The 13,001-nt window shown below is 30.9% G+C and overlaps 1 protein-coding gene across 1 annotated transcript; it reads right to left on the bottom strand.

Annotated features, from left to right (window-relative positions):
* Positions 1-517: 517 nt before the first annotated feature.
* On the bottom strand, positions 518-1,156 carry LOC123272169 (C-type lectin domain family 4 member M-like). Its single transcript, XM_044738869.1, has one exon. It carries the CDS (start codon positions 1,154-1,156, stop codon positions 518-520), a length of 639 nt encoding a protein of 212 aa, XP_044594804.1.
* Positions 1,157-13,001: the final 11,845 nt, after the last annotated feature.

Below are 13,001 nucleotides of genomic sequence, written 5' to 3'. Positions count from 1 at the left end.
TATCATTTAATAATAAATAATTATTAGGGTAAAAAAAAAATAATTAAATCGCCAAATGTAAGTAGTAGTAACTAATCCGAACAAAAACAGTTTCACTGTAAATAAATATAGTTTAAAAAAACTAAAGAACACGCTTTTATAAATAATATCGAACTAAAAAGTGGAAAATAAAAAGTGGAAAATAATTTTAAAAATAAACTCAAAAAAGTAGTATAAAAAAAATACTAGCAGAACTGAGAGAAAAGCGTGGGGCGCTCGATATATGAAAATTATGGCACAAGGCGCCCCACGCTTTTCTCTCAGTTCTGCTAGTATTTTTTATATACTACTTTTTTGAGTTTATTTTTAAAATTATTTTCCACTTTTTATTTTCCACTTTTTAGTTCGATATTATTTATAAAAGCGTGTTCTTTAGTTTTTTTAAACTATATTTATTTTTAACTTTTTAGTTCAAAATATTCTTTAAAAGTGTGTTTTTTTAGTTTTTTTAAACTATATTTATTAATAAATAGTAGCTTTAGCTATCTACAGTATGTACGTACTGACGTACTTGCTGCAAACGAGCTTCTCTAGTTTGATCAGATTCTGAGGCTCTGACTTTGGCTGCATGTTGACGCATTCGCTGAAAACGAGTCTCTTTGGCTTGTTTAGATTCTGAGGCTCTGACTTTGGCTGCATGTTGACGCATTTGCTGCAAACGAGTCTCTTTGGCTTGTTTAGATTCTGAGGCCCGAGTTTTAGTTGTGTGCTGACGCACTTGCTGCAAACGAGCTTCTCTAGTTTGATCAGATTCTGACGCTCTGACTTCGGCTGCATGCTGACGCATTTGTCGCAAACGAGCTTCTCTAGCCCCCTTTGATTGCTTGGCTCTATAATTTTTCATATAGAGCCTTCTTTTCTCTTTTCTCTTTTCTGATTCCTCGATTGAGAATCCCGCAACGCTTTTAACAGACTTTGATTTTCTTGTCTTTGTTGTTGTCTTATCAGACAACTTATTTCTTGTAACAGTATACTCTTCAGTAGCCAAGTTGCCCACTACTAGAGAGCTGCAGTCGCTTGATGACGACGCCTGCGAGCCTGCTTTCTCACTCTGACCAAACGCCGATACTGGGACTCCGAATCCCTGCATCGTAAAATACTCACTTGTACCTGCCATGACGGCATATATATTATTAACCCAGGGTCTTTGCCAGATACTTCTGTTGCCCGCCGTCACCACGTGGAGGTGCCCTGGTTACAAGCACAAGCTACGAAATGTTAATATATGCATCATGACAGTTGTGTACATCTGAGAACTAGCGGATCTCTCTGGGTGCCAAAATCAAGTATCCGCTAAGAGTCGCTTGACCCTTTACTGCAGTCGAGTCATGACTCTTTCCTATAAATACGGCCAACGGGAGAAACATATAATGTAATTAGGTCCAGTTATATAAACTTAAGCGGGGACGGATACTTCAGTAGTGGGCTCTGGCAAGTTGTCGCTGTGGACTTAGTCCCACGGTGTGAATGACAGAATTTGGTCGCAGTGGGTGGAAGTGGGTGGTCGTAGGTGGCAAAAATGTGAATAAATATATCTGTCCTTTTCTAATTCATAAGAACTTCTGGAAGGTTCTAGAAATTTCTGAAATGATCTAGAAAGCTTCCAAATCGTGTGCAACTGTTGAAATCGGTATGGAATGTTCCAGAAAAGTCTAGAAATTTTTGGAATGATCTAGAAAGATTCCAAATCGTGTGCAACTGTTGAAATCGGTATGGAATGTTCCAGAAAAGTCTAGAAATTTCTGGAATGATCTAGAAAGATTCCAAATCGTGTGCAACGGCTGAAATCGGTATGGAATGTTCTAGAAAAGTCTAGAAATTTCTGGAATGATCTAGAAAGATTCCAAATCGTGTGCAACGGCTGAAATCGGTATGGAATGTTCCAGAAAAGTCTAGAAATTTTTGGAATGATCTAGAAAGATTCCAAATCGTGTGCAACTGTTGAAATCGGTATGGAATGTTCCAGAAAAGTCTAGAAATTTCTGGAATGATCTAGAAAGATTCCAAATCGTGTGCAACGGCTGAATTCGGTATGGAATGTTCTAGAAAAGTCTAGAAATTTCTGGAATGATCTAGAAAGATTACAAATAGCTTCGATATATAACTTCGGGATGGTCATCATAGGATTCCGGGTTGATCTACGGGTTTATCTGTGCCATTCCCGATGAAAACCTACGGAGGAAAACACCTGGTTTCGAAATATAACTTCGGGATGGTCATCAGAGGATTCCGGGTTGATGTACGGGTTTATCTGTGCCATTCCCGATGAAAACCTACGGAGGAAAACACCTGGTTTCGAGATATAACTTCGGGATGGTCATCAGAGGATTCCGGGTTGATGTACGGGTTTATCTGTGCCATTCCCGATGAAAACCTACGGAAGAAAACACCTGGTTTCGAGATATAACTTCGGGATGGTCATCAGAGGATTCCGGGTTGATGTACGGGTTTATCTGTGCCATTCCCGATGAAAACCTACGGAGGAAAACACCTGGTTTCGAGATATAACTTCGGGATGGTCATCAGAGGATTCCGGGTTGATGTACGGGTTTATCTGTGCCATTCCCGATGAAAACCTACGGAGGAAAACACCTGGTTTAGAGATATAACTTCGGGATGGTCATCAGAGGATGACTAGGAAGGTCATCACCTGGGTTCTAGGTTGATAATAATCAAAATTTAAATAATATCATTATGGTAGTCTCTTTATGCGAAGGAGAGTTACATACAAACATACACCCCCACGAAAAAATTATATACCCTTAGATATATCTATCGGATATATGTAAAGATATATGCAAGTATATATGTTAAGATATACTCAAATTTGCCAAAAGATATATAAGCAGATATATTTCTTCGTATATATCTACGGATATATCTGCGGATATATCTACGGATATATCTACGGATATATCTACGGATATATCTAAGGATATATCTACGGATATATCCACGAATACATACTGGAAAATATACTGAAATACAAATTGAAATATATTTAAAAATATATCCTTAAATATGTAAGATTATATATTATTTGATAATACTTCTGGTATTTATTTATACTAGACTGTATCCATTTTTGCGATAATTCGATACATTGATGTATAAAATATATTTTAATACAAATTTTTCTACTAATATATAATTATATTTTACCGCGAGTGAATGCTCATATAACAGCGCATAAATCTAAATCAGAAATTGATGTCAAATAAAATACTACAATAAAATTGTTTTAATTTTTTTTTTTATTCTATATATTAAATTAATAAGAAAATCTATGTTTCTACTTATAAAAGTGATGGTTTGTAACTCTCAAATTGTTAACAACTTTCAACAAAAATTTTAAAATTAAGTTGTACTTATAAAAAACGATGAGTATTATTAACTAAATAATTTTAATTATTTTTTTCAATAATGAATATCATAAAAAAAAATCAAGTTTATAAAAATATCAAAAGTTGTAAAAAGATTATTAAATTAAAATATTATTAATCTTCATCATTATACGTTGAATTCTTTTTTTTCTAGAATAAAAAAGTTTGTAAAATTAATTTTTTTTTAAACCAACATTACAACTCTTTAACGCATACTTACATTTGTTTCTTTACTTTTTTTTTCGTTTCTCAATCTACCACATTTATTATTAATCGCTGTACCAAAAGGACCTTCTTTAAAATCACCGTGACGTTTCTTGACTGCTTCTGTAATGTATATGTTATTATTATTGTAGTATTTATAAATTTAAAAATTAAGTATTAATTTTTACTTCTTAAGTAAAGCATAATTTTTTCAATATTTCTTACTAACAATGTTATTTAACTAATTAAAACTGTCTTTCAAAATAATAATTTTAAATAAACTAGACTCTATGCTATTTGTTAGAAACATATTTTAAAAATGAAAGCCATAAAATACATTACATTTTGCAGTTGTCTTAATTGAAAATATGCTAACGTTCGTTATTGTCTGTGACATGTAAATAGTTCAAAATTTTTAAATTGTCTTGTGAACTAAAAATTAATTTTATATTTTTATTAAAATTATTAGAATAAAAAAATAAATTTTTTCATTCACATTGCATTAAAGATGTATCAAATTATAAATACATATTAAATGATTGTGTTACCTTTAATAGCATCAATAATATTTGAATCAAGAGCTTCGTACAACTGAGCCTTTTTTTCGGTATTCTTCGATTTACCGCCTTTATAATTACTTTTTAATAGTATTTCAGTGGAAAAAGTTGATACAAGGAGTGATGTTGTCATCGCAGTAAATGTACTCTTGCTTTTTGCTGCATCCCACTGTTCTTGAGTGATAAAGACATTGGATCCTTTATGACCCAGTTCTTTCTACATTAATATTTAATTAAAATTAATTCCATCACATCAAATCAATTATTGTTAAAAAGTATTTGTACGGCAAAAAAAAATATTAACATCAATTTATGTACATACGAACCATTTTTGTACAATCGTTTTTAGTAGTTTTTACATCACTTGTTGAAGTAGAAGGCTTCAAAGAGCTCAGGTTTGTAGCTTGTTTTTTCAAGTTCATCATTACTAAAGATAATGCTGTAAAAAAATGTATTATTCATAATCTAATATAATTACTTTTAATTATTATTATTACCTTTATCGAGATGTTCTTGGGTAACATATTGACCAGGAGCACTACTTGGTGTTGTTTTAGTTGAATCTTGATCACTTACAGTGGGTGGGTCATCAATACAATCTTTCTATTAATGAAATATAAAAAAATTATTAAGTAAGATACAAGTTTTTCAATATCGGATCAATTTGAATATAAAGTCATTAATTATAAAATAAATTAACAAAATTTATCACAATAATTATGTGAATTTATGTAGATTAAATATCAAGTGTATTTCTATATTATTAGAGGACACTTACAGTGTTAGAATGAGTCTGGGATCCCGAGGAGTCAACATATGCTTCAGTCACTATCTCAACATTACTTGAGAATCGTAATTTTTTCCTGACACTTTCATCAGTATCTCTATATAAATTATCTCTCTCTACAATTTCAAGTTCATTTTCAGATACATTATCTTTATCTGTCTTGTCATCTTTAGATGCAGCAGCTGGACTTGAATTTAATTTGATTGTAGGCCCGGGAGACACGACTCCCTCAAGAGCATCGAGTTTCTTTTCTAACATTTTTTTAGATCCTAAAATAAATAAATATTATTTACTGGAAATTTCCATATGTAAAAAAGTATCTTAATTAATAAATTAACTAGTACAAAAATTCTTACTTGAAACCTCAAGAACTATCGCGTGGTAACAATTCCAGCCACCGAGTGGTTCCTTTTTTGTATCACGCCACTCGACGACGTATATAGTTTTAGGATCATGATTTTCATCTACAAAACTGTCAACACTGAAATCTTTTATGTGACATACGTCTATCCCAGGTGTCATTTTTTTATTATCTTCACCACCGACCCATTTTACTAGGGCCCACCATTTTTTACTAAACAATTGAATTTTTAAATTACCTTATAGAATCAATGTGATAATTTATTAGAAAAAATTAAACTAAACAAAGTCATTATTAGTTACAAATATTATTTATATATATATACATATATTATTGGTTTGAACCAATTGTGAGGTTATGCCTTTATTTTTTGTTATATTTACAGTTGTTACCTAAAACATTAAATAGTAATTGTTGTTATTTTTTACCTTTCTCCGTTTTCCATTACTTACAAAATTAAGTATGTGTAAATTATAAAAATTATTTCATTAGTTTAATGTGGTCCGATGTTATAATCAAGCAGCAAATACTGGAATACAATACGAGACGTTTACATCGTCTAGGCCGCCATTTTGGTTTGCAGTTTGGCGGTAAACTAATGTTCTAAAAAAAAATAAAAAATTAATTAACATATTTATAATTTTTTTTTTGTTACAGAAATTTAATTGATTTAATTAATAATTGAATTTTTTTTTAATATTTAATTTAAATTTGTTTATATTTATTTAGCTTATCACTATATCAGGTTGTAGTTGGTACTTATTGCCAACTGTCTTACTTACAAAATTTCTGCTTTATCGACCTAGGCTATCAATTATTTTTTTAAGTACTGTTGAGACTTAACCATACTTTCAGCTTGCTACGAATTAATATTTTCGCAGTCATAACTGAGTTATTAATTTATTTTGTGATTGTAATAAATTTAATATTGTGTTTTAATCATGGAACGAAAAAAAAGAGGTCCGTACAAACGTTACCTCTCGTACGGCAGTTCTACACCTGTTCCAAAGAGAACTGTGAACTATTGGAAATTAAAGGAAATAAAATCATCTATGTCACATTCTGATTCGTAAGTACTTATTTTAATTCGATGACGTAATTATTTTTAATTCAACATGTTTCTATTGTTCACTAAATTTTTAATTTATTTTTTTTTTATTTATCGCAGCGAGTCAAGTGTACAATTGAGTGATGATTCTGAGCCTGAGTTACCAGATCATGGCGTTCTAGTAGGTTCTTTTATTCAAATAATTTAATTTTAATTTTTATAATATTTTCACGACTATTAACTAAGGTACTTTATTACTACGGTGTATGATCAGAGGGGATATAATCCCATGATCTTATAAATTAATGAATAAATAAATTCTGTCATCTACAAAACATAAATTCTCATTTCTAAAGAGACTGACGTTAAGGCTTAAACAAAAATTTTTAGAATTTTATGGCAATGGAATTATTATAAAAAATATTTTATAAAAAAATTCTACTACCGAAAATTTAAAACAATCTTTATTGAAATGTTTAAAAGCAATCTTTTCCATTATAATTGGTCTGTTATAAAAATTCGAATGATTAATAGTTGTCAGTTGACTTTCGTGTCATCATTTTCATATATTTCAAATTTTTTCAGGCTCACCGTAACTGTTCAGATGGAGCATCAACATCTGTTCCCCATACGGAAGGTTATCACAGTATAGTTGATGTTTGTCCTTTTAGACAGCTGTATAATTCGAGTGATGAGTATTCTGGATCTGAAAATTTTAGCGGAAGTGATACAGAACTTTCTGATGATTTTGGAGATAGTGATGAGAATTCGGATTATTCAATTCAAGAGGAAGTAAACAACGAATCTGCAATAAATCTCAATTATAACCAAGAAATATGTGTTATTGAGAATAATCAACATCCGAATAATATCAGTTATCCAAAAAAGATTTTGTTAAGAACGTTACTCATTCTTTCTTTAAAAATTAAAAAAAATCTAGATAACGATACTATCCAGTATATAACCGAATTAGTAGATTCTGTCGCCAAAGAGCCTCAACATTTTACATTATTGTATCATTTCAAGAACATAATTCACAGTTTCTCATTTCCTTTTGAAACACACCATTTATGTCCGACTTGTGGCTTATACATTGGACTAGAAATTATAAATACCAATGAATCAACTTTGAAATGTGAACCTTGTAATGTTGACGTTGTATTGAAGGATAACAGACAGTTAGGAAATATTTTTTTGTACTGTCCTTTATCTAAACAACTACAAGAATTTTGCACTCGCCACCATGAAAATTTGACATACCCAATGAATCGTAAAAAACAATGTGATTATGCAATCGAAGACATAATGGATGGAAAATTATATAACCTTCATTCTTCAGACAAAGACTCACTATCTTTGAATTTTAGTGTCGATGGTACACCCTTATTTAAAAGTTCACAAACCTCTATCACTCCAGTGTTATGTACTATCAACGAGCTACATCCTCGAGAGCGAAAACAACATATAATGCTAGCCTGCATTTTTCTGGGACACAAAAAACCTATTATGAATCAATATTTAAAACCTTTTGCAGAAGAATCAAAGAAATTAGCCACTGAAGGAGTAAGCTACTCAATAGAAGGAAGAGAGCATAAGAGAAAAATTAAAGTTTTGGTTGGAGTGTGTGACTCTGTCGAAAGACCGAACTTGAGATGTTCTAAAACATTTCGAGGAGAGTATGGTTGTGGACTTTGCAAACATGAAGGGGAAGAAGTTGAAAAAGGTGCTGGTCACGTCAGAGTCTATCCAATAGATGAAGACGGAAATACTTTTGGTCAAGGCTTACGTTTACATATTGAAACAGAAACGCATGCGAAAAATCGCACGATGGGCATGAAGGATCGTTCAGTATTATTTGATGTACCAAATTTCGATATAATAAATAATCTCGCTGTCGATTGGATGCATTGTGTTGCACTGGGTATATGCCGACAGTTTTTAAAATTATGGTTGGATTCACAGTATCATGAGAAACCATACTATCTTGGTGCTGTCATAAATGATATCGATCGTTTTTTGGCATCAATTAAACCATCATTGGATATCTCGAGAACTCCGCGAAAACTTTCTGAAAGGTTACACCTCAAAGCACACGAATTGGTTATATGGCTATTGTTTTATAGCTTACCAACCTTGAAAGAATATCTACCACGCAAATATTTACTTCATTGGAGTCTTCTGGTTGATGCAATATCAATACTCCTTAAAACTTCTATCTTAAAAACCGAGGTATATTATGCAAAACAATGTATCTTTAAATTTGTCAAAGATATTGAAGTACTTTATGGACTTGAACACGTATCATTTAATGCGCATCTTTTGACACATTTGCCAGAAAGTGTGTTGAACTGGGGTCCGTTATGGACTCACAGTGCATTTTGTTACGAGAATTTCCACCAAGTGTTAAAAAATTAGTAAAAAGCTCAAATTCAGCTGAACTACAAATTCTCGAATCCCTACGATGCATGGTTGCATTTAACAAGTTAGAAGAGTGTTACGAACATGAGTTAATTTTACGTTAACGGAAATTTTTGAAAAAGATGATCAATAAAAGAAAATATACAAACAACATGATGGAAATCAACGAAATTAAAGTATTAGGAAAAGGTGTAACGGAAATTGTAGCAGATAATCACAATTTAGCATTGAGACGACTCAATATTCATATCGATAATGACTCTGAAGTTCAATATTTTAAAAGAATAATTATTAATAATGAAATCATACATAGTCAAGCATACACGAAAGTTCGAAAGCGGAATAATTTTACAGTATTACTGTCAAATAAAGAAATTTTTGAGATCGATATTTTTATACTTGTTGAGTTACAAGGGGAAAAAGAATGTTTTGCCCTGGGAAAGTATTTTCAGAAGTGTAAAAATACATTTTTTCCGAATGTACAGTTGCAACATATCATATTTACAAAAAGCGAAAATACGCATCAACCTTTAGCAGCAATCAATGCAAAAACGATTCAACAAAAAGTAACAATTGTAAATTATTCCACTTTTTTTTCGTTCCATGATTAAAACACAATATTAAATTTATTACAATCACAAAATAAATTAATAACTCAGTTATGACTGCGAAAATATTAATTCGTAGCAAGCTGAAAGTATGGTTAAGTCTCAACAGTACTTAAAAAAATAATTGATAGCCTAGGTCGATAAAGCAGAAATTTTGTAAGTAAGACAGTTGGCAATAAGTACCAACTACAACCTGATATAGTGATAAGCTAAATAAATATAAACAAATTTAAATTAAATATTAAAAAAAAATTCAATTATTAATTAAATCAATTAAATTTCTGTAACAAAAAAAAAATTATAAATATGTTAATTAATTTTTTATTTTTTTTTAGAACATTAGTTTACCGCCAAACTGCAAACCAAAATGGCGGCCTAGACGATGTAAACGTCTCGTATTGTATTCCAGTATTTGCTGCTTGATTATAACATCGGACCACATTAAACTAATGAAATAATTTTTATAATTTACACATACTTAATTTTGTAAGTAATGGAAAACGGAGAAAGGTAAAAAATAACAACAATTACTATTTAATGTTTTAGGTAACAACTGTAAATATAACAAAAAATAAAGGCATAACCTCACAATTGGTTCAAACCAATAATATATGTATATATATATAAATAATATTTGTAACTAATAATGACTTTGTTTAGTTTAATTTTTTCTAATAAATTATCACATTGATTCTATAAGGTAATTTAAAAATTCAATTGTTTAGTAAAAAATGGTGGGCCCTAGTAAAATGGGTCGGTGGTGAAGATAATAAAAAAATGACACCTGGGATAGACGTATGTCACATAAAAGATTTCAGTGTTGACAGTTTTGTAGATGAAAATCATGATCCTAAAACTATATACGTCGTCGAGTGGCGTGATACAAAAAAGGAACCACTCGGTTGCTGGAATTGTTACCACGCGATAGTTCTTGAGGTTTCAAGTAAGAATTTTTGTACTAGTTAATTTATTAATTAAGATACTTTTTTACATATGGAAATTTCCAGTAAATAATATTTATTTATTTTAGGATCTAAAAAAATGTTAGAAAAGAAACTCGATGCTCTTGAGGGAGTCGTGTCTCCCGGGCCTACAATCAAATTAAATTCAAGTCCAGCTGCTGCATCTAAAGATGACAAGACAGATAAAGATAATGTATCTGAAAATGAACTTGAAATTGTAGAGAGAGATAATTTATATAGAGATACTGATGAAAGTGTCAGGAAAAAATTACGATTCTCAAGTAATGTTGAGATAGTGACTGAAGCATATGTTGACTCCTCGGGATCCCAGACTCATTCTAACACTGTAAGTGTCCTCTAATAATATAGAAATACACTTGATATTTAATCTACATAAATTCACATAATTATTGTGATAAATTTTGTTAATTTATTTTATAATTAATGACTTTATATTCAAATTGATCCGATATTGAAAAACTTGTATCTTACTTAATTTTTTATATTTCATTAATAGAAAGATTGTATTGATGACCCACCCACTGTAAGTGATCAAGATTCAACTAAAACAACACCAAGTAGTGCTCCTGGTCAATATGTTACCCAAGAACATCTCGATAAAGGTAATAATAATAATTAAAAAGTAATTATATTAGATTATGAATAATACATTTTTTTACAGCATTATCTTTAGTAATGATGAACTTGAAAAAAGAAGCTAAAAACCTGAGCTCTTTGAAGCCTTCTACTTCAACAAGTGATGTAAAAACTACTAAAAACGATTGTACAAAAATGGTTCGTATGTACATAAATTGATGTTAATATTTTTTTTTGCCGTACAAATACTTTTTAACAATAATTGATTTGATGTGATGGAATTAATTTTAATTAAATATTAATGTAGAAAGAACTGGGTCATAAAGGATCCAATGTCTTTATCACTCAAGAACAGTGGGATGCAGCAAAAAGCAAGAGTACATTTACTGCGATGACAACATCACTCCTTGTATCAACTTTTTCCACTGAAATACTATTAAAAAAAAGGTGTGTGTGCGATTCACACACGATAGAAGTGAAACTTCAGTGAATCGACAAAAGAATGAGATGAATATTTATAACAAGGCTAGGATAATTACAAAGTTTAATTGTTCAAAAATGAAAGTATTTTGATTAATTTTAAAAGATATTTTATATTTTATTTAACATATGTTACATAATCTATTACTCAAGTTCCATATTTTCAGTTTCAACAAATGATACAAGAGGCTTATGATAACTAAAATACGATACAAATATTTTAGTTTCAATTTGGTTGATATATCTTTGGAACACTGCATCTATTACCGTTTTTGATCTTGTAGTTGATTGAGTGCGATTGTTACACATTTTTAAATAAAATGTTGTATCGAGAAACTCAATCAAAGGAAGCGCTGTATCTGATGCAAAATTTATGTTAAAATCCCCACTTAAAATCATCGGAATTTTATCATAATTCTTTTTGAGAATTCGCGATACCTTTGGGGTATATTTGATCAAATTTTCATGTATAAATTCAATAACTGATTTTATTGATTGGTTGGGAAAGATGTAAATTGCTACGATCAAAATTAAATCTCCTTGGTCATTTCTGCTCTCACAGGCACATATTTCTCCAACTTTCGAAAGCTGAACAGACAATGATTCTAGCTGTTGTGCATTGAGATCCATTTGTGGCGTAACAACACGGGCTCCATCATTTACGTTGTGATAAATTGCTACTCCGCCTGCCCTCGTACGTGGTCTTTTGTAATTAACAACAATATTAAAATTTGGAATGTCTACAATATCTCCATTATTCATCCATGTCTCCGAAAGAATTAAAAATTTGACGATGACACTATATTGTCATGTTGCAGATCTTGTACATGAGCTCGTAAGCTTTCCTTTTCTAAGACATCCCTTTTCTTTTATTTAAGAAATCATATAAAACATTTGTAATTGTCTCAAGTCGATTCAAGTTCAGCCTTCGAAATTCATGTTGTAGATCAATTGTAGATACTGACGCTTTTCGGTCTGAAAAACATTGATATATTAGTTTATACTTAAAACAGGATTAAAAAATATTTACACTTACCATTTATTACATCAGTCACATTGACACTTATATCTGAACATCTATTTTGATTGTTCAATAATTGTTTTTTACGTGCACGAAACTCGCGACTACGTTCTGTTGAACTTTTTGCTGAATTTTTTTTCATTTTAATTTCATTTTTTTTGCGTCGATATTGACGACACATTTCGGCATTAGTTTTCGGCATTTTATAAAATTTATTATTTAGTACAAGATATAAAAATACTCACAAACAGTTAAATAATAACACACCACGCTATCTTACTAAAACGCTGTAATACGCAGCCGCATACAGTGTACAGTAAGCTCACGTAGTTTTCACATGCACTACACACGTTAAATGCTCAAATACAAGCACGTATTAAACAGTGTGCAATATACATACACACTGACATCTGCTCTCTCGCTCTGGCTCACAAATTACAGGCGACTATGCTTAGAAGACGGGAGTGGGGACGCTACGAAGTATGGCATAAAGAGGAGAGACCGATAATATACAAATTGTATGTATATTTCTGTCT

The sequence above is a fragment of the Cotesia glomerata genome, linkage group LG9, assembly GCF_020080835.1.
Source record: "Cotesia glomerata isolate CgM1 linkage group LG9, MPM_Cglom_v2.3, whole genome shotgun sequence".
Classification (NCBI taxonomy): Eukaryota; Metazoa; Arthropoda; class Insecta; order Hymenoptera; family Braconidae; genus Cotesia; species Cotesia glomerata.
The sequence above is the reverse complement of the archived record's forward strand: the minus strand, read 5'-3'. Positions and strand labels throughout refer to the sequence as shown.

Excerpts from the sequence above, each read along its gene's own strand:
- LOC123272169 (XM_044738869.1), bottom strand. The coding sequence starts at position 1,156 with ATGGCAGGTACAAGTGAGTATTTTACGATGCAGGGATTCGGAGTCCCA.